We start from the raw sequence: 22,334 nt of genomic DNA, 5'->3' as shown, positions 1-22,334 counted from the left end.
TTTTCTTCTTTTATCTAAAAGTGACTACAAACAGCCAAGAGACTGCGAACGAGCCAGGCTGAGCAGCCAGCACAGCTTCTGGCTCAGCATATTTTTTGCTTTGTCTTTGGCCAAGCTTTGCTTTAACATTTCTCTAGCTGACTTGATGGAAGGACAGGGTGGTAAAAATCCCTTAATTTAATTTAGCTTCTACCTTTATACATTTAATTACTTACAATAAGAGAAAAAAAAATGCCTAATCTTTCACTAACCATCTTATTGTTCTCATGAATTCAAGAGGTAGCAAAGGTAACAAGTCTGTACACACAGACTTGTTCTTTAGTGAGGGAGGAAAGCTAAAAACATACACACACACACAAAAAAAATAAAATAAACAATAATAAAAAAGTACCTAAGGAACTTGTAGCAAGTCCAGCCTACATCAAACCCCCTCCCTACCCACCCACCATAGAATTAACCTCAGACCTTCCAGTTCAAACATTCACATAAACGTTACAATGGTTTTTCCTTTAATAAAAGTACCTCTAAGCAAAGAATATTCATACGAAACTACTAGAAAAGTAAAGACGACCCCCTGCTCACTGAAAAATTCTCAGGGCATCCAGTCCCTGGTTCAGTCATGGGTAAGGCTGAAGAGGTTTGCATGTTTTGTGGGAAAAGGTGGTATGTGGTTACGTGTGCCAAGGATAAAGATTAAAACCAAATGAGTGAGGGATGGTAAGGAAAGCATCACCAGCTCTTTAAGCAAAGCACCCTGGCACTGCATGCCTAGGTAGATGGCTGTCTCCACCATGGCGAGCCCAGCAGGGTGGGTGGTGGGTTCCGTCACTGCTTTGGCTTTACCACAGCATCCAAAAGGGCTGCCAACCCTGCAAGATGGTCCACAGACACAGTTTCCGTGTTTGTGAGGGCAATGCAATGTTTTTTCATAGATGTATGCTATTTTCTTTTGAATGGCAAGAAATACCCTACTGAGTTTCATTTTAAGAGAGGACATGACTAGGGCCACAGCATCGCATAGGAAAGAGGCAGGGAGGCTGGGTCCAGCAGAGAACGAAAGTTCCCTGTGGTCCTCCTTCTTGCTTCAGATTCCCAAAATGACAGTGAAGTCAGTGCACATGGAAAGAAGTGACATTTCATGCTAGATCACCAAGATTTTGAGGGAGAGTTGGACTAAATGCATCAGCTTGGCTGTGGACCTTTTTTTTTTTTTTTTTTTTTTTTTTAAAGGGAAAACAACTTTTAAAAAAATGTTAAAGCTACATTTGTTTAGGCCTCCCATGACTGAACAGAGTATGGGGAGTTGCCCCCTTTTTTGTTTGTTTGCTTGTTTTTGTTTTTTTTAAGCAGCAAGTCTTACAGAAAGGTAAATCACTGCGGATGGGCTCGAAGCTCATTCTGGAGTCTTTGGCTTATGTGGGAGAGGTATGCATTCGCAGGTGGCTGATCAGATTGCGCTGCTGGGTGAATTTCCCACCACACAGTTGACATTCGTAGGGTTTTTCTCCTGAGTGGACACGCATATGCTCTGTCAGTCGGTACTGCCGGGTAAAGCGCATCCCGCATTCCTCACATGCAAAGGGCTTGAGCCCCAGGTGGCTGCGCATGTGCCGTGTCATGGTGCCCCGCTGTGTGAACATCTTGCCGCAGATGTTGCAAGGGAAAGGCCGCGTCAGCCAGTGAGTCTTCTCATGCTGTCGCAGTGTCGCTGGATCCTTGTAGCTCTTCTCACACACAGAGCACTTGAAGGGCCGGGACTCTGCAGAATAGGACTGGTTGGGGTTGGACAAATCCTCGGCTTCATCCTTGCCACCATATGTGCCTTCCTCCTTGATGTAAAGGTCTTCCTCAGTGTGTGTCTCCACATGGGCATTCAGCTGCTCAGAGCTGGGGAAGCCTTTGCCACAGGGAATGCAGACATACAGGTTGTCACCATACGCCACTGGCTCAAATCCCTCCTGTCGGTAGACGTAGTTGGCACTGGTATGCCCACCACTCTCGCTCTCACTCTGGCCGCTGTCATCACTGTTCTCCTTGCCATTTTCTACCTCCTCCTTACACGAGTAGGGCAGGTCTGCACCATAAGCCCCAGCCAGGCTCCGCTCCACAGACTTGGACAAGGGCCCCAGCAAGATCCCATTGGGCAGCCCTTCGCCTTCATCCCTGTCTTTGCCTCCATCCTTTCTGTCAAAGGCATTATCTTTCTTGATCCACTCCTTCTTACGGGACGAATGCCGGAGGCCCTTGCGCTGGCTGCTCTCTGTCAGCGAGTGGTGGCACTCCTCGCTCAGATCCATCTCCATGGGGTCACTGCTGTCCGCTATGCTGTGAGGGGCTCCAACTCCAGACTCGTCAAATGATGAGGCACTGTTGGCTGCAGGGGCTGAGGCAGATTGAGGAGAGCCATGCTGGCTTTCACTGTGCTGCGTGTCATCGTGAGAGGCTGCAACTGGGAGTGATGGACTCTTTTTGGACAAATCGAGGCCGAGCTCCTGATCACCAGTGCTCCCATTTGCACTACCACCCCCACCACAATTCTTACTGGCTCCCCTGCTTAAGGAGTGACAGTTCTCTTGATTGGAGCTGCTGATAAAGACCTCATCATCAGAGAGCTTTCCCTTTGACAGCTCCTTTGTATGGGAGCCCTTCAACCCCTCATTTGACCCTGAATAGCGAGCTTGAATGACAGAAGCAGCGGAAAGTCTCTGAGTCCTGGCAGATCTCCCAACACCAAGGCCACTGGCCTTGCCAGAGAAGGACTTGCTGTTTCGCTTTAGCTTCTTTCTGCAGAGAGCTGCCAGGTCGTGCAGTTGGAGGTAGCTTGCTGCGGTGAGGAGAGCACTGAAGTTCTGTTCACCGGGCTGGTCAGTCGTTAAGAGCTTACCAGTATAAATAAAGTCCAAGATCTGACGGAACACGGTGGGGTTCACCATGTCCGTGTCTAAGTTAATCAGGTTGTCATGCAGGACAAGGGATTTGAAATACATGCTGCTGGCTGCCAGGATGTTCTTATGGGCACGAAACAGGGCATTTTCTACCACAATGATCACATCACAGAGGAAACCTTTGGCTCGTTGCTGGTTCAGCTGCAGTAGCAGTTGTTTGGCATGATTTGGCAGTTCCATCTCCACCTTCTCTTCCTTTCACCTTCACTTTACCACCTGCAAAACAGGATGATGGGAAGTGTGAACCTGCTGTTTCCACTCAAACATGTCTACATTTAATAGACTGGCTTAACAGTGTGCAGTCTTTGTTCAACTTGACACTGACTATGGAGGTCTGGATATGATGTAGCCTTGCAAGCTGTGATCCTTCCTGGATTACGGACAGAAGTATTACTCACACTAAGATTTCAAGTCTCAAAAATCAGATTTTTACAAAAGAAATCATCATTGGCTGGAATTGCTATTCAAAAGACACTAGTGAGAAAACAGTAGTTAGGTATAGGGGAAAACTTTTTGCTTTTCCTAACACAAATCTGAAGGGGGAATAAGGAGAAAGATAAAAAGGAAAGGGAAAAAAGCATCTCTCTCTCTGCCATTTGTATATCTGAGCATGTAAAATAACTAGCATAAGCTTCACCTTCCCTGCTTTAATGTGTAGTTTGTTTCTTGGCTTTAATACGATGAAGTCTTACAACATATTAAACTCCAGCAGCTCTGGGGTTGAGAAAATGACATTTAGCAACTAAATCCAGTGGAGATGGAATTAATCACACAGAGGTGTCAATGGGAAATCTCCTTAAGAAAGGCTGTTTTAAAAATCACCCCCCCAGGCAATGTCCATATCCTGATCCACTAACATTAAGTGCTAGAATCAACCTTGGACTGCCTGAAATTCAGGATGCTGAGCTAGCTAAATGCCAGCAAGTATATTTAACAATCTGAAACTGTTTTCTCAAGTTAATTCCTCCCTTAATTTTGAAAGATTTTTGTCTAAACAAATAGAATTCAAGTAATCTATCTCAAATAGCAGTCTCTCTACCCTGAAATACTGGTAAGAGAGTAAGATTGTGGTTACCTCTGTGTAGTTCATGTATTTCACTAATGGTATGTACAGTGTAATTTATTTTAGATATTTATATTGATTTATATTGATGGCCCTTATTAAGCAGTTGGTTTGAGGAGGATCCAAACTAACTGCCACCTGCAAATTTGGTAGATATGAGAACGTAGAAATTAGAATTTAAAATCAGGGCTGCATTCAGAAATCCAAGATTAATTTTGTTTCTTTTGTTGTTGTTGATATTTTTGTTTGAAAGCATCGGCTGCTACTTGTAATGGGCATTTATCTGTTAATTTAAAATTCATTTAAAGTAATTTCTGAGCTTCAAACATAAAACAGCTACCTTCATCTTTCCCCTTCTCCCTTTCTTTCCCAGTTCATCTTATTATTGAAATAGATTTCTGCTTTTGATGGAGGAGCAGGCCCTACATCCATAGAAATGAAGATTATTCTCTTAAAATCATCTTGACTTAATGCTTTTATTGTTTGTGTGTTCCATTCTGTCACATCAGATTTCAAATGATAAAGCATTAAGCTGATCTAGGCTTATCTTCTCTCTGGGTCAAGTATGTGTACTCAAGAAAAAGAAATAATGAATAATACCTCCATAGTTTAAAAAAAAAAAAAAAAAAAAGCCTCCTTCATACCTTACTTATATTCTTACTGACTGGTGATGAATAAAAAGTTTTCATTTTGCAGAAAGGTGTTAAATTTACGTCATCTGTTTCCGTGCAGCAAAAGGATTTTTCTTTACGAAAGAAGCAACCAAAAAGTAAACTGCTTTTCTTCCCAAACTGCTGACTCACTAGAATGGCACTTCTGCAGTTACCGAACAATCTGCCAAGCAGGTGCCTCCCTTCTTCCACAGGACACATTTTTTCGGTTGACCAGCCTGCAATTTGCCATTGCATTTGGTAGAATTTTGTGGCCCTTGTTCTGTGCACACAAATCACTATTGCTTTTCACCTTGATCCACAGCTAAAATGACTGTTCTGCTTTTCTGTTCCATTTCTATCCATTTCACAATGGATGGGATCCACATTAAATGGTGAATTCACTGCTCATTAATACTGCTTGCCAAGATGGCTGGCTTTAAAAAGGGTCTCAGCCAAAGAAGGAAATACAGGCTTGCTACGGTTTTAGACAATTATTTCTTCTCTCTTTATAGTGTTTCTGTCATAGAAATTCATTCTGCCGCTTCTTGAAAACATAAAGGGATTACCACCAGTGAACTACGTTGAGCACTTTAAAAACAAGTTTCGCTGGAGATGGTTACATCAGAGCTACAGTGCACAGGCAGTGCGTCTGGCTGTAGTTGCTTTCTTCCAGAACTGCTGATTAAAAGGAAGAAGTAACAAGTGAGGCACCAAATGCCCACTTTTAGCTGACCAGGCCTGTAAAAGCACTTCTGGGTCACCAACATATATTCATAGGGACGGACAAAAACTTGGTTTGCAACATAACACTCTGTCTCTAGATATGAATGCATCCTGCTCAGCAGTAGCAAGAGACCACCTGTCATTGCACTACAACTGTAACAGTGCTTCTCCTTGCATATAATATGCAAAATACCTCAATATAATTTTTAAGTGTTCCATAAGGAAAATGCAGGAAGAGAAAGGAAAGATCATAGCCAGCATTTTTTTTTTTAACAGACTAATAAAAAAAATATGCATTCCTGAACTAGAAGTGAGCTTGTTTACCATTCGTATGGCACTTGAAGCAGAGGTCTAGAAATTTCTGCAGACATGTTTGTCTAAGCCTTTGCAAAAAGTGAAGGCTTGTTGCAGCTACAAATGGGAACCCTTCTGCCTTAAATGATCTTGAAATGAGGCAATGAGGTAATGAGCCTGCAGGGAAAGCAGCCCCAAAATTATATTTGGCTTTTTACTGAACTCTATGAGAAAGATAATGTTATTATTAAAACACAGTATGTTCTGCAGCAGGAAAATTAGCATAGTACACGTTGTTTAAATTATCTATATTTATCTCACATCTCAAATTTTACAAAAGTAAAATTTCAGTAGGACAGAAGTATGAGATAGGTTATTACCTATAGTAGATTTTAAATGCAGCGATCAAGTTTAAGCAGTACAACACCATCTGTCAAATTTGAATTTGTTAGCTGAAGTGTAACATGGATTTAGCAACCCCAACAAGACGAATATAATAGAACAGGGCAGGCAAAACCTTCAGCCAAGTTTAGATCTCCATATATAAAAGTTTGTCAGAAATTGCCCACTGAGGGTTTTTACCAGGACAGCAACATGGGTCAGAGAGCACACCTTTGACTGAATACCTTTGTTGGCATACCTGGCTTATATATCTTGTACAGTCCTGGACACAAATAAATTCATTCCAGATGTTTTCCAGAGTTGACCAATTATAAACCCTTCTTTAGCAGTGATGCATTTTGTGAGTAGGGGAATGCTGGAAATCTTGTTAGCAAAAGGACAAGCATGCATTATTCCTTGACCTCTGGCATTCCTAAGTTCTCACTTCTAGTGGAAAGCGTGGGATCAAAGATAACTACAAGGTTAAGTCCTGTATAAAACTGAGCAGATCCTCCCAAACAAATGGCAGGTGCAGCCTTACAAAGGTCTTCCTATCCGTCAGTTTGCAGAGAATGGTTCTTAACAAACCTTGAAGATGTGCACAACATTACCACCAGTATTAACAACAAAAGCCCCCAAAAGACCCTGAAAAACCACAGTGGTTTATATTTTGTGTATTTCAGTATAATTTTTAAGAACCCTTCCTTTTTTGTTTTCTGCAAGAAGATTAAAAAAACAAACAAAACCACAAATTCCCCATTTATAGGGAGTTCTCCGATGAAAGAAAAAACAACAAAACCAAGGGTCACAGTCTTTCAGTATTGAATTTGGTGTGCAAAATTTCACTCCTTTGCATTTAAACAGGATCACAGAAGACTTTAATCAAAAAGCAGTAGAGGTAGTTTTTCAGATTTAGGTTGCTCCCCAGTCATTCAAGACACAGTTTTCAAAGCAGAACTTGCTTAAGTATTCTTGTGCAAGTAAGGAAGAAAGCAAGACTGAGGCTCTCCACTACTCCACTATATCCATGTCATTGCGACACAGCACATGCAAAGATATGAAAAATACAGAGCACAAATCACAGATTACAGCAATGCTGCAAGCAAATGCCACACATTGAACAAAGCTACACAAGCTAAAAGCATTTTCACAAGCAGTAATGCCCAAGGAGCTGAGTAACTGAGCTGCTGTGCCCAGGTTTGAGCATGCAGTCATCGAGTGCGCGTGGAGAGCATGCAGAACACATCAACAGCTCCAGGAGCTTTGCTGCTCTCACTACAAAGCAGGAAAAACGTAATTTGCTCTCAATTTCTGTAAAGACTTTGGAAATCGCTGAAAATTAGGTTGCCAAAGTATGTGAGAATAGGAATCCCTTCACTCCCTGTAAATAGTATAAAATCTACATATTCATTACAGATTTGAGTCTCTTTAATATTCCTAAATCTTTTCCTAAAAGTAATTCCTGAATAAACGTTGTGTGTTCTCTTAGCAGCCTCTAGTAGGAGACACTGTCTGATTTCACCCGTGTTATAGATTTTAACATCTGAATACTGTTCACCTTCTAAGAAGCAACAACAGTGAAGCAAAGAATCAATCAAAAACAGATTTAAGGAATCACTCATTTCGTGGAGAGGATTTGTGCCAAGCACCTGAACAGTGAACTAACAGTACTGCAGATAAAACCAGCAAACAAATTAGATGTGATGTATCAAATTAGATGCCAGTAAAGCATTAGCCTAGCATGCATGTTATAATATATCTAGGAAAAAATAGGGTCCTGCTTACTTATGACTCTTCCTTGCTAAGCAGTTCTGCTGCACCAAGTAGACATGCAGTAGTGAGCATGGGAAAGAACAAGACAAACAAAACCAATTGCTTTCTTTGTTGCTTTTTCCCACCAAGTTACTTCCAACACTAAAAATGCTGTGTCCAGCTACTGTCATATCTAGGTGAAACTGAAACATGGATTCTTCACCCTTCAGTTTCAGAGGAACTAACTTTTTTAGAGAACTGGAAAATCCTAGCAGGAAGAGCTTTCCTACTGTTCGCTGGCTCATCTAATCTTTCTTTCCCCACCCCCCTAGAGAACTTACTTCCAGGATTTTCCCAAGGTATTGGTGAGGTGGTCTTTCAGGGCTGCTAACCTTCCCCCCAGGAGCTGCAGTTGGCAGGTCATTAACCCATACCTTGTGAATGTATTCACATTCCAGAGCAGCAGAGGCAGACAGGAATGCATGAACTGTGTTAGCTCAAACTGTTCTCTATCCCCTGTGAGAAGGCAGACAGCAGAACATTGAAGCAGAGGCAAGAACATGCACTTTTTCATCATCGGCATTAGAACAGCAAAAGCTCTTTGAGATGGTCTTTGAGAAGCAGAAAACTGGATGCAGCACCCTTGTTTTTCACGCTAGAGTATCTCACACTTCAAAATAGGTAGGACCAACATGTCAAGTTACAGGGGATAGGTCTGCAGAACTGGGGAAGGGAGAGAAAGCAACATGCAGGAGAAAGCAGGATGCGCAGCTGCTGTTGCAAGTGTACACATGGAAAGAAAGAGAATGGAGGATTATTTCACAGAGGATACCATATCAGCAAACATAAAGTGGTCCTTATCTTGTTTGTTACATTCCATTTATTGTCAGATAGAACTGCCATCCTGTCTCTCTCAAGCAATTTACAAGACGCCCGCAGAAATGGTGAAGCTTGCGATATGGTCACAAGCACCTCTTTGGTACCTTTGTTCTGCAATATTTGGACGTTTTGTACGTGGGCAGTACATGCTCAACTGCTACCAGCGTCTGACCCAAAAAGGAGAGAAGATAGAGTCAAATGATGCCCCTAGTCCTTCTTTTTCCTGTCCTAGAATAACAATCAGAGCCTGACATGGCTAATTCCTTCCCTGCTGCATGGCAAACTGTATAGGCAATGGAGATGTCCGTGGGTGAGGAGGATAGAGGCCCTGTGTGCATGAAAGCACTAACATCAGGAGAGCAAAGTGATTTCCAGTAATTGCAAGGCTGCAGCAAAGCAGGAACACCTTGCTATAAAAGCCAAGACTACGAGCAGTACAATGCAGATTAACCACTTGGTTGCCGCTTACCATGCCAGGTACATTGGGCTAAAGGCACCTCCATCCAGTGCTGCCCGACGTGCCAGGTACATCCCATGATGTTCCATTGAAATCACAACAGGCCATCAATAGAACGTGGCTGCACGGATGCAGAATGTAGAACCAGGCGCTGTTAAATGCAATTAAAAAACGGCAATCAAAATTGAAACGTACATTTTAAAATGGCCATCTGCCTTAAAAATGTAACTACGAAAACAACCTCCCCTCCACCCATCTCCCCCGAGCTGATCTGTGACAGAAAGAGCAGAAGACTTCTGCACTTTTCCTTGATGACTTGATCTGTCCACCTCCATTCAGGACTCCAATGGCACTGAGTTTCAGGGGTACCAGGGAACACATATCCAAGAACAGCAGATCCCAGGCTATCTGCACCAGCTTCCCTACTGCCTAGAAATACAGGCAGGTAATATCACCATTAGAAATGCTTCTGTAATGGAAAAAAAAAAAAAAAAAAAAAAATGGTGCCAGAGCTTCACAGTCTTGTTACCCACATACAGACAATGGAAATAGTACTTAAATGCTGATCCTTCATGTTGTTCCCTTTTCCCTGTTCCCCTTCCCAAGCTCTTGAAATCCTCTCATAACATCTCTGATGTTATGGCATGGATCCAGGCTGAGTCCTTTGGCTTTTGTTACATCTGTGGAGCAAGGAGGGGGGGAGGAAAAGAGAATATTGAACCCTCCTGATTATAATGATGCTTCACTAATAACTTTATTATCCACTCTTGGAGACTGGAAATGATGTTGATTCGTAGTGGACTACAGCTCATATGAGAGTCATGAAACTTAAGACATACGATTCCACCCTTCCCTGCCCAAAAGAAGAACAACATCCTTTTCATGCCAAAAAAAGCACATCCCACTGATGCACACAGCTTGTTAAACCTAGGGTATCCTCTGCAGTGCATATCGTCCTCTTCCAAGAGTCTCTGCAGTCAGCTCTGGCAGCGTTATCAAGGAGGACATTCTCAGGAAAGATGCTAAGCACAGGCCTCTCCTTACAATTGTTGTTGCTCGAAGCAGGTAAAAACCACCAAGAAATAAACTTGCAGCCTCGCAGGGATTTAAGACAGGACTTTTGCATAGTTCATATCACATTGATGGCCACATGTCTCCATCTGTGCTACTGCAGATAGAAATCTTACGTTTAAAAAGTTAGAAGAATATTGATTACCATTTCAACCTTAAAAGGCTGAATGGAAAAGACTGACAGCAGTGAATCTTATCTGTATGAGAGTGAATGTAAGGGACAGCAGTGGCATGGCAAATTGGAAGTGTTTTCATGAAAAGGACACCAAATGAGGAGGTCTTGATTCTTCTTGGACATCTGCTGGGCTCAGACACATCCCATCATTCCTATCTGCAAACTTATCCTCACAGTTCTGTTACTTAATCCCTTCCATAAGAATAGAGCTTTCGTACTCAGATTGTCCTGTTTTGACTGCTCTATACTGTAGATTTTTAAATATTGTCAATACAGTGAAGAAGTGAAATGTGTTTGCTTCCTGACCTGGGCTATACTGAACCAAGAGCATTTGCTGAAATACAGACCAGAGCTCCCGCTCTCCAAGAGCACACACCTTGCATAAAAGCAACACATTCCTGGCTGCACTTGCAGCATCAGGGCTCTGCAAAACACTCAGCAATAGTGGCAGTACTCAGTTTAAGAAAGACTGAATGGTGCATTAAGGTATTTATTGGACTGGTTTTGAGACAGTAGCTCTAGTGCAGATTTACATCCAGATTACAGTAATTCCTGCTACTGTGAAGCAAGAAACTCTTCTCTATGGTTGTGTTTTCCCTCTAGGGCAGAGATTAGCAGAGAGCTGCTTAACACAGAGGTGTTTTCAGCTACTAGAGCTGCAGTCAGAAATGAAATTTCCTGCAATTCCTAAACAGAGCTTTTGTATATTATAAATTTATTTTCACTGTTGACACAAAGACTTCCGAAACGTTATACATGGAGGAGAAAGGAAAAGCATAGACATCAGAGATGTTGTCAGGCAGAGCCAGGCACTAAAATTTCTGGCAAATCTGCAGAGTACAGTTGAACTTAGCATAGCAGTGGCACAAAACACATAAAGGCTCAGAAGCAGTACATGTTGGGTGCTCCTGCAGCCCTGCAACAGCTGACAGGGCTCAGCCCTGGCTTGATACTGCATTACAAGTGAGACAGGCATACCTGATGCTGATCTAATGACTCCTTATTCCAATAAAATACCCACATATTCAGTAAAGTAGCTCAGTCCACATGAGAGGAATAGTATCTGTACACACTCAGCAGGTACAGGCCCTGTGGTATGCAAAATTCCTGTTTCCCACCTACCTTTGAGCATTGGTGCATAGAATTTTCTCTTCACAATGCAAGAATTTAGGATGTAATTAAAGGACTGTTGCTGCCTTCCAGCTAATCCTTGAGAGTTTTAGGCAGAATCTATACCCCAGTGAATTACATGGAATGAAAAGATGCTAAAGGTCCTAAACCTTGGGATCTATTCCTCAGTGTGATAGGCCAGGGTTCACAGGTGGTGCATGGAGTGGTAGCTGTGTGCTGGACATTGCTTTGGGAGCAAGAGCACACTGTGTTGGAGAAGGAATGTCATGACCCTTTTCTAACAGAGCCTGTCTTACAGCAACCTTCCAGTTGCAGCACAGCTTTAGGTCTCTGAGTCACCACGGGTACATGCTGATAGTTGGGTTGTGAAATGAAGCAATTCTGCAACAAGTGCACAGTTCTTTGAACTGTCCCTGTGACTGGAGAGGGATCTCCAGGACAGGGATGAGGTAGATAGCTAAGAGTGTTAAATCCACCAGCTGTTGTGACTCAGACCCATCAACGGGGTATCAACGGGGTTTGTTAGAGCAAACAGGGCCTCACAGCATTGGAAGAAATGGGAGAGCCTGAGAAAGATCCTCCCAATTGGCCTGCTTATTTTTATTTCTTGTGTGTACTCAGCAATTTTTTCTGCAGTTAGAAGCAGTCTGTGGAGGAGCATCTGCATAGTGCTAATGTTGGGAACTTGTTGCAGTAGATTACACTAAGCTCCAGGCCAAGGGGTGCAGAGAGGACATGGGCACTAAAAGCCTTGGACCAAAATGTTATCTCTCTTGCCATATGCCAGATGCCAGGGAGCTCAGAAACAAACTTTGCCATCTCATTTTTTTTGTACAAGACCAAATTTCATTCACTTATTTCATCTGTGCCTGTGGATGCAGCAGCAGCAGTTGTCCTTAACACAAATAATAAATGCCTTAAATATGGCACCTTTTGCACTTTATCCACCTTTTTTTTTTTTTTTTTTTTTTTTTCCCCAAGAACTGATTATGTGCTCCAGCCTCTACTTCCAGATAAATACTTGCCCTCAGATTCTTCCTGCCTGCTTCACTCCTGTGAAGTTTTTCAAGCAAATTAGCTTAAGAATTGGCCCTGGCAGTGTCAAGACCCTGCCCAGCACCCTTCCAAATTGTATGCCTAAATTACCATCCTGAACCTCAGACATGGGGTGCTTTGTGACTACACTGTGTTTCTGCCACTCTGAGCCTGCCAAATGAGAGGATGCCAGAAAGCTACTGTTGCTTGTAAAAGCAGAAGACTTTACAGGCTCAAGGTCTTGCAAACTAGATAGATTTGCAGCCAAATGCATCCAAGATGCAGATATCCTAAGGGGAAAGAGGGCTTATGGTGAGATACTTGAATGTTTTGTGTAATTTTACACATGTTCAGAGTTTTTCATGTTTCCTTGGCTTCCTCTTCAGATGTCAGTGGTCCCTCAAATTCTCATTTCATCTGTCATTCCTCTCTCATCTTCACTTGATACTACAGACTTTTTTTAAACTTACTAGCTGCAAGGAGGTCACTCTAGTATGCTTCCAAAGTCCTCCTCTTCTTAGAAAGGTTCCCATGCACAACAGTGGTCCAGGGCAGCAGATATCTCAGGCACATTTGGCCAGCCTTCTCTGTCATAGGGTTTATCAGCTTCAGTGATTACAACTCCAGGCAGTTACAAAAGGTGACCCAGTATTATGGGATGTTAAAAACTTTGAAACAATGCAAAGTATCTTTCCTTCTCTATGCAGTATTCTTGTCAGTGTCAAAGATTTTCTGGCACTTCTCAAAACACATAGATTGTAGGTTCTTATCATAAATCAAGCCTCAAGACATTTCTCCATTTAAAAAAAAAAAAAAAATTAAAAGGGGAGGGGCAAATCAGAGAAAAAGGTAATTCTGCCCAAGGATTTTGAAAAGGAGATTAGCAGCCTGTGCATGTACTTTTACCATGTAATCTGGAAGTTCCTCAGGACAGGACCCCCTGAACACACCATACTGAACCATACACACACCTCATAGCAAAAGAACCAGCAACTCTCTCATCAGTTCCAGACTGTTCAGCTTCTAACTCAACACTGCCAGAAGGCAAGACTATAACAAATTAACACCATTCACAATTCATTGAAGTTGCTGTTCCATTGTTTATTTAAAACACGCAAACACACACACACACTCAAGCTGGCTCTCTGCTGCCATCATCCAAACCCAAGATTTGTAGTGACAGAGGGACAAGCAAAGGCAATCAATTAAACTCATACAGAGCAGCAGTTACTTCACTGGAACTCTACTTAGGTGTTGCTCTTTCACAGCAAGCAAAGCAAAAGAATGCCCACACTGTTCCAGCCTTTAAGACAAAGGTGTAAAAATCCTTATTTCAGCACTTGAATAGAAAAGTTACAAAAAAGAAAGAGCCCCAGGTTTGAAAGGACTCAAGCACAAATATGGGTTGGGCAGAGAATGGCTTGAGAGTAACCTTGGGAAGCATTAGGAGTATCAGCTGATTAAAGACTCAACGTGAGCTGGCAGTGTGTGCTTGCAGCCCAGAAAGCCAACTATATCCTGGGTTGCATCAAGGGATGTGAGACCAGCAGGTTGAGGGAGGCGATTCTGCGCCTCTGCTCTGCTCTTGTGAGACCCTGCTTGGAGTACTGCATCCTGTTCTGGGGACCCCAACACAAGGACGTGGAGCTGCTGGAGCAGGTCCAGAGAGGGGTCACAAAAATGATCAGAGGGCTGGAGCACCTCCCCTACAAGGACAGGCTCTTCTGCCTGGAGAAGAGAAGGTCCTGGGAGACCTTGCAGCAGGAGTTCTTTCCAGTACCTGAAGAGGCCTTCCAGGAAAGCTGGGGGGGACTTCTTATAAGGGCATGTTGTGAAAGGATGAGGGGAAATGGCTTTCAACTGGAAGAGGGTAGATTTAGACTAGATATTAGGAAGAAATTCTTTACTATGATTGTGGTGAGACACTGCAACAGGTTGCCTGGTGATGTTGTGGATGCCCCCCTCCCTAGAAGCATTCAAGGCCAGGCTGGATGGGGCTGTGAGCAACCTGGGCTAGAGAGAGGTGTCCCTGCCTACAGCAAGGGGTTGGAACTAGGTGATCTTAAAGGCTCCTTCCAACCAAACCATTCTGTGATTCTGTGACCCAACACTAATGAAACTCATGCTATTTACGAACACCCAAGGGACAATCTGCACCCCTTATCATCACACAAGATGATAGCTGCATTAAAATAGGAAACTTGTCTTACTTCATAAAGCACAAAGTTTACAAAGGACAGTATTAGTGAAAGTAAATAGTTGTCAGAGTAAAGCAAAGAGGTGGCTGTAAGACCTGACAAAGTACAATGGGCTGCTCCCATTTCTGAACTCTGGGTATTAATGCTGTAGGATGAGACCAGTTCTTCTAACATGGTTTACTCTGATGCATCAGTCTGTTTTTATTTTAAGACATTATCTGGGAGGTGTGTTATGCTTTTATTCACGCTGGAGAAATTAATATTTTATCATGAGATGATCACGATAAGGATGATGTTAAAAGCTGTAGGAGAGTCTTATCCTCCCACCAAATACAGTTTAGTTTGCCAGCATGTATGTGTGTGTCACTAATGATTCCTTCACACAGCATTTGTATCTGTAGGCACTTACTATATGCAGAGCACCTCAATATCTGATGTGCTGCTCACCAGTTGCATCACATAGTCTTTAGAGACAGATTCTTTTTCATTTCTGTTGATTTATACTACATTAAGCCCTGGCATGCTACAAGTTAGTTTAAAGCATAGTAAAGTTGGCATAATCACCTGAAACCCTTACTTGCTACCTTTTTTCTCTGCTCATTTTATGAATGTTTTCAGGTTTATGATCACTCTAACACTGTGTATCCTCTGGCTTCTTTGTCACACCCTCTATGATAGCTGCATCATCCAAAGCTTGGTGTAAAGACAGTTTTGGTTTCTGGACAAGTGAATGACAGACTCCAGTTACCTCCTACAGGCCAACAATAGTTAAGGAACAACTGGATTTTGTACTGAGATTAAGACAGAATCACAGAATGGCCCAGGTTGGAAGGGACCTCAAGGATCATGAAGCTCCAACCCCCTCCTGCCATGTGCAGGGCCACCAACCTCCCCATTTAATACTAGACCAGGCCCCATCCAACCTGGCCTTGAACACCTCCAGGGATGGACAGGGCATCACAGCCTCTCTGGGCAGCTGTTCCAGCACCTCACCTCTCTGACGGTAAAGAACTTCCCCCGACATCCAACCTACATCTTTCCTCCCTCAACTTTAAACCATTTCCCCTTGTCCTGCTATTATCTACCCTTTAAGAGTTGACTTCCCTCCTGTTTGTAGGCTCCTTTTAGGTACTGAAAGACTGCAGTGAGTTCACCCCGCAGCCTTCTTTTCTCAGCATGGAACTGTGGATCCAGAACAGTTGGAAAAATTTTACAGATTTTAAACCCATGATTTATCAAAATGTTTAAATACTTAGGTTTAATTATTTCAGAAGCTATTTACTTCACAGGTGTCACATAAGGAAATTGCTATGTCATTTGTGCATTTACTTCCTGTCAGAAACAAGTCTAAAAGAGAACTGCAGGCTGGATCACCTTCCTTCTTTCAGCGCTATCAAAACCTTCTCATTTGGTAATTATTCTCTTCCAGATGGGTGTGAGGGACTGAAAAGCTGGAGAAGATTATATTCATAGCAGATAACCTTGGGAGAAACAGGAGGTACCAGAGAAACAGGCATGAGGGGTGAAGTTGTGACAGTACTGAAACTATCAGGAGACACAGGTGTACCAAGTGTCTGTTCCAGAGAGCTCTGAGAATACAAATGTGGCCACACCTCGTGCAATATTTAGGCTTGACTGGCAGGTCTCATAAGCACTGAGATGAGAACTCACAAGGAGAATTCACATGTTTAAAACCTTGAGCAACAGTTTTAAAAAAACACTAGAAGGCTATTTTAAAAGTTTGCTAAATCACTTCCCACAAAGCTCTCCCCTATCAGCAAGAAATTGACAAGGAAAAAACAAAACAACAACAAGTGAACAAAAACCCCACAAACAGAACCAAAGCAGCAAAACCAAAACAGCCAGAGGGACTGCAACCTCCCTTACACAGATGCAGCAACTCAGCAGTTTAACAGCTCCATAAATATGATCGGGATCTGGCCAAAGGAGTAAAACGTGCAAACTGCTGCTAACAGCCACAACACTGATGCTGGAACTTAGACTGGAAGGAAAAAAATATGTATCATTATCAGTTTCAGCAGAACCCGCTAAGATAACCAGCATCAAGACTCCCATGTGATGCTAGAAGTGTGCTTAGTGTGGATATGTTTGGAATAAAACCTTTCTTCTGGCACTGTGCTCTCCCAAACACCTGTATTCAGTCTCATGCCCTTGGATGCACGTTACTCAGCCATATTCAATTCTTTCTTGGAGAAGGGCTAAATAAATCGTAGTATTGTTATGGCATAGTGCAGGTGCTCCAAAACATGCACCTCCTGAGGTTCTTGAACTTGACAAGACACATGCTTCATCTTCCTCATATGACACAGTGCGTTTTGATGCCATCTACTCTCTCTGACTCATCAGGTCAACTAATCTGGGATTAACCTGTTCCCTTCATGCATTTTCTTGGCAGACACCGTGGTAGTTGTTTTTTTTTTAGCAACAGGAAATGCAACCCCCAAATCCAAAAGCAAACAGTAGTCATCACATGTAAAGAACTTGAATTTGTAGCATTGATGGCATTCTTCTTACCACAGGGATCCTGCACTGTAGAATATTGTAGAATACATCCATTGTCTAAGAGGCTGTTCTTCTGTAGGCTTTCTGTCTCTGCTACCTCAGAGTAAGAAGGCTCACATAAAAACCCTCTTCAAGTTGTGCAGAGGAGAAATAGCAGGCACTCGCCCATAGAAAAAAAGCTATATGGTAATTTATCAAATTTATGTAATATAGCCCAGCTGCACGTGACAATGCTGGCCCTTGCAGAGATAGTTCCAGAACTATGTATTTGCTTTCAAACAGACAAGGTGATTTGGTACAACCACCACATCCTTTCAAAAGGTTGGTTTTGACATGCTGGCAAAGGATTTGGATTTGCCAGCCCTTCTCTAAGTAGAAGGCAATTCAGTGAACACACCCAAGACCCTGTAGCAGACAGCACTCTAACATTTGTCTTCATTATATTCTAATTTCACACAACTTTCTATTATGTGCAGTAGCCAGAAAGTGATGATTAATTTTTTGTGCATTTATAAAAACAGAGGGAAGGTCAAGAAAGCACTGTTACACATGATTTGTTCATTCTTTAGCAGCAGTCTTCAAAAGTGCTGGCCCTGGATTACTGCTCATATTTTCCTGTTGATCTTGAACCAAAAAAAATCAAATATGGGTATCAGGTTTGGTGGGTTTTCAAACAAAAAGTGTATGAAACTAATTTTTGCTAACTTTTTTCTATGTACGTTTATCATTACTTTTATAAAACTTCCATATGATTTTTAGAAGCTATGTGAAGCATACCAGAACTTCAGAAAGAAGCCCCAACTCAGAGCACCTCTCACTTGAAAGGAAGGATGATTATTATAATCCACATTTTTCTTTGAGTGAATTTTATTTTCCTCATATGAAAAAGCTTTTTTATTCATTTGTTTTTTCATTAATCCTACTATTCATAGTAATCACTGAGGAATAAATAATCTAAAGTTTTGTTGGGGGTAAAAATTAGAAAATCCTGATGAGAATAATCCCCCCTCCAAACACAAGACTTCTTCCTTCTGCCACACACTCTCTCTGAATGCCCTTTTGCCTTCCTGTGAGGGAAGCAAATCCAAAAGATCTGCCATAAAAGCCTGGAAGGCACCATGGTCAGCTGGTGGGGTGGTGCTGGGAAGAAATAGCTTTGTATTGATCATCATTTTGTAGTGATCACCCCTTTGTAGTGATCATAATTTTAGATGCTTAATATTTGCTGTCCTCCTCCCTTGGAATTTTCCAACAGCCCAGCAAGAATGGAAGTTTGGAAGTTCTTCCAAAAATCTTCAAAATGCATCAGAAACCCTGCTGCAGGGCTGCAGGGTGTTGTCTCAGCAGATTCAGTGGATAACAAGAGGTCTTAAATAAAATGTAATACTCTTTTCTGCCCAGACTTGCCAGAAGATCTGAATGCAAATAGAACTCCAGGAAAATTTGGGTGGACTCTAGTAGCTGCCTCTCCCTCAGGGCTTTTTTTTTTTTCTTCAATCCAGTCTGATGAAATTCATTACAGTTGCATTTAAACTGTGATTTAAATTTTTCAAAGCAGGCAAGGCAGGTTTGAAAGCCTGATATATCAGAATTTATGCCTTTCCTGAAGAGCTAAGGTAAATAGCAGAGCCCTTCCAAAGGGATGCCTGATTGGTCCTCTCAGCCCTTTGACAAGTTTGCTGTCAGACAAGGCCACTGGATTCCTGGCAAGTCCAACAGGCTTGTTCCTTGAAACCTAACAGCCCCACATCCAAGCATGCCAATACTTTCCTTGGAGGTATTTACAGTTTACTTTTTAGTGCTACTTTAAGTTCAAAGGGGGTAGTAAAGCCCCATTAAGCCATTTACATCAAACTGGTTAGTTAATTATCCTGTTGCAGGCTTTAAATTAGCAATTTATAACCCCTTCACTAGAGATGCTAGTATTTGGAAACAACTGAGCAGGGACAATTTGCAGTGGGGTGAAGTTAAGGAACCAAAAACAGAAAGAAACTGAATAAATTCCTGTTTTAGTTGGAAGCTGATTAAGTCTTTGAGAATCCAGCAGGGACAGGGGTGGGAGAGAGCCCAACATCACCAGCTAGCAAGGCTTGGGAGGCCGCATCTTGCTTAGGGCTGTGTCTGTGCAGCAAAATTTGGTGATGTGCAGAGTTAAAGAGCTAGACTAAGTCTTGGGGGGGCACCACACCTAGCTGTGGATGAGTCTTCCCTTGCAATGGGATATTCTGCTTCATAGAGTTGTAGTCAAAGGTATTTTCACATTAATCCATACAAAAATGTGCCTACACAAGACTGAAACCAGTATCTGCCCCCAAGGAAGGAAATGCATTTCAGACTTTGGGGCTGGCAAAACTGAATACCAGCATGTGGAGACTAAAAACCATGGGTTTTAGTCAGCAGTTCTGCTTATCCGTGCAGACAGGAAGGCCCTAGGCATACTGCAGGCACCTTTCAGATAAGGATTAACGAGATTCCAGATGTACATCCCCATGCCATGAGAGTCAATGTCCTGCTCGCAATGAGGCTATCCCATGGGCCAGGTGAGGCTGGAGCCAAGGAATCTCCAGTCCCAGGGCCTCCTCCCTTGTCGACAACATTTCACTTATGAAAAGGAGAATTTGGTGTCCCCTCAGGGTCTGGTTATTCCAGCTCACCTTCCTCAGAATTCAGAGCTTTTACAGAAAAGATTAAGGTAACTGCCAAAACTAACCAAGTTCCAAAACAAAATATGCCTTTCACTCTGTCTTCCATATTTCCACCAGCCACTGTTAGTTCAAAACCTGCTGGCATACTGGATGTTTACTGGCAACTTCGATTTAAAGCAAAGATGTTAGGAAAAGGCCCTCCAGTTGCTGCTGTTTTCACATAACCATCTATTGGGTACAGGAGAAATCTTGGCCCCAAACCCAGATGCTGTCCCATATCAACAAGCCCTTCAAACACCACAGGCTAGAATATGTGGAAAGAAGTGGCATAGAAGGTGGGACCAAGGCAAACTGGGAGATTCCACAATGAATCCAAAAAAGCAGATAAAAAGAAGTCTCTCAGAAAAAAATCATTCTACTTGAAAGACAAAAAAAAGCAATAGCTATAACCAAGTCATATGGCAAACTCTGCAGCTTTTTTTCTTCATCTTAATACATCCCCTTTTCAATGGCAAAAAAAAAAAAAAAAAAAAAAAAAAGAACCGACAAGAAAAACAACTTCTGCCAAACAACTGCCAAATTAACTTTAAAAAGAAATAAAAATCTAGGCAGTTCAATTTCTTTATACTACACAGCTCTGGGACTTATTTTGCATTTGCTTACTTTTTCATCTCCATCAAACGTGGCCATTTCTCAGTTTTGGGGATGGAGATGTAATAGGAGAGAAGAAAGAGAAAGACAGTCAGAGGTTTCAAAGTAAAGGGACAAAAATATTTTTGTACAAAATTTGCTAAGTTTATATCAGTTTTATGTGTTTTACTGCTCCAAATTGCATGACAGAAATCTTATAATAAAATACAAGTAAATGCAACATGAAATCTAAATCATCTAAAGGACTGAAAAACCCAGCCCCACACATAGACGACATTCTCCAAATTCTCTGCCCTTTCTTGGGAGTGGTTACACCCAAATCGTCACTCAGTCCAGAAGCTGTTCTCTCATGCTAATCACTCTGGAATTGCACACTAAGGTAAAAAAAAAAAAAAAAATTCAGATGCAAACACTATCCTGGCCCTTGAAACAGCCCAGTGCTAACAGGCCACATGAGTGCAGGATATTAGGGACTTATAAAATAATGTGAGCTGGGGAGGAAGAACAAAAAGCCCTCCTGTGGATGAAATGGAAGTCCTTCCTGCTCCACCAAAACCTCCCATTTCCTAAGCACGCAGTGCCCAGGACTGTGCCTAGAACAGGTGTGTCCCCTTAAATACCTCACATGTCACACTTGTGTCTCATGGACACAGTCCTAGGGGATTATATTAGTACCAGTGCATACCAGCTGGAGCTGCCCCCGGCGGTGTCCTGTGACTCCTTGCATGGGGGGAGCTGCTCTCCATGCTGTGGAGCCCTCACCACATAGCTTTCTGGAGACAGACAGCAACCCTGCAATGCAGCCTCCAGCATTCGTGCTCCAGTGGCTGTATCAATTCAGAGGTGAGCGAAAGACCTCCTGCGAGAGCAGTGACAAGGCACTACCAAGGGAGAGTAGGGCTCCAGGAATTCTTTTCCCTTCATCTGCACTTATTACTAACAAATTTTCAACTGATTTATGCCATACAGACACTCTTAAAAGTCTTCTTTAACTAAAAAAAAAGATACACGGCTAACAGAGAAGTCCACTCAGCCATTCCCAAGCAGAAAATCCTGACTGGGTGCAGGACAGATGTGGCTAGTGCAGGATGAAGGAAGGACAAAGGAGAGTGAGCCTCATACATCTTTTCAGGTCAGTGTGGGAAGAGGCACCCCTGGGCAATTTCTAACTAAATCTTTATTGAGCCTTAGAGGATACTAGCTGCTGGCCTGACCAGTTGAAAATCCCAACACAGAAGTTGTTAATACAGCAAATGCATTAATGGCATTCCCTATATCACATCCTAGTGACTGGTACAGATAATAAAAAGAGAAAAAGATACTTGATTTTGCTATAGCTCTGCATCACAATGCAAAGGTATTCTTCAGCATGAAGAACTGCTCCCCTGCCACCTATCTCCTCATGAAGGGCGTCTTGGCCTTGACAAGAAGGCTGAACAAGGATGGAGGCAAGAAGCTGTTGACCAGCTGTTGGGCACATAGGTAGGGGGCTGCAGAGCACTGCAGGATCCTCCTGTCTTATTCCTCCTTAATTTTCCAGCAAGTGATTCTTATATTCAGGAAACAGCCTTTAGGAGAGAGCGCCTGAGTGATTCCAGATTTCCAGGTTTGAGCACACATCAGGTTTGTCTGCTCATCCCTATGACAAATGGCCCCAGGCATTCTGAGCCACTGGCAGCAATCACAGAATCACAGAATCATAGGGGTTGGAAGGGACCTCCAGAGATCATCGAGTCCAACCCCCTGCCAAAGCAGTTC

The 22,334-nt window shown here is 42.5% G+C and overlaps 1 protein-coding gene across 2 annotated transcripts in view; it reads right to left on the bottom strand.

Annotated features, from left to right (window-relative positions):
- Positions 1-462: 462 nt before the first annotated feature.
- HIC2 (HIC ZBTB transcriptional repressor 2) overlaps positions 463-22,334 on the bottom strand; it is a 70,472-nt gene continuing 48,600 nt past the window's right edge. For both annotated transcript variants that reach the window (XM_042865966.1, XM_042865967.1), the window contains 2 exons: positions 9,160-9,298; positions 463-3,161 (listed from right to left, as the gene is read on the bottom strand). In XM_042865966.1, coding sequence (XP_042721900.1) covers positions 1,413-3,125 — 1,713 coding nt within the window. In that variant the 5' untranslated portion in view covers positions 3,126-3,161; positions 9,160-9,298 and the 3' untranslated portion in view covers positions 463-1,412. The remainder of the gene's footprint in view (positions 3,162-9,159; positions 9,299-22,334) is intronic.

The sequence above is a fragment of the Lagopus leucura genome, unplaced genomic scaffold, assembly GCF_019238085.1.
Source record: "Lagopus leucura isolate 7727_CA_CO unplaced genomic scaffold, USGS_WTPT01 Super-Scaffold_806, whole genome shotgun sequence".
Classification (NCBI taxonomy): domain Eukaryota; kingdom Metazoa; phylum Chordata; class Aves; order Galliformes; family Phasianidae; genus Lagopus; species Lagopus leucura.
This window is presented reverse-complemented; position numbering and strand designations above follow the sequence as displayed.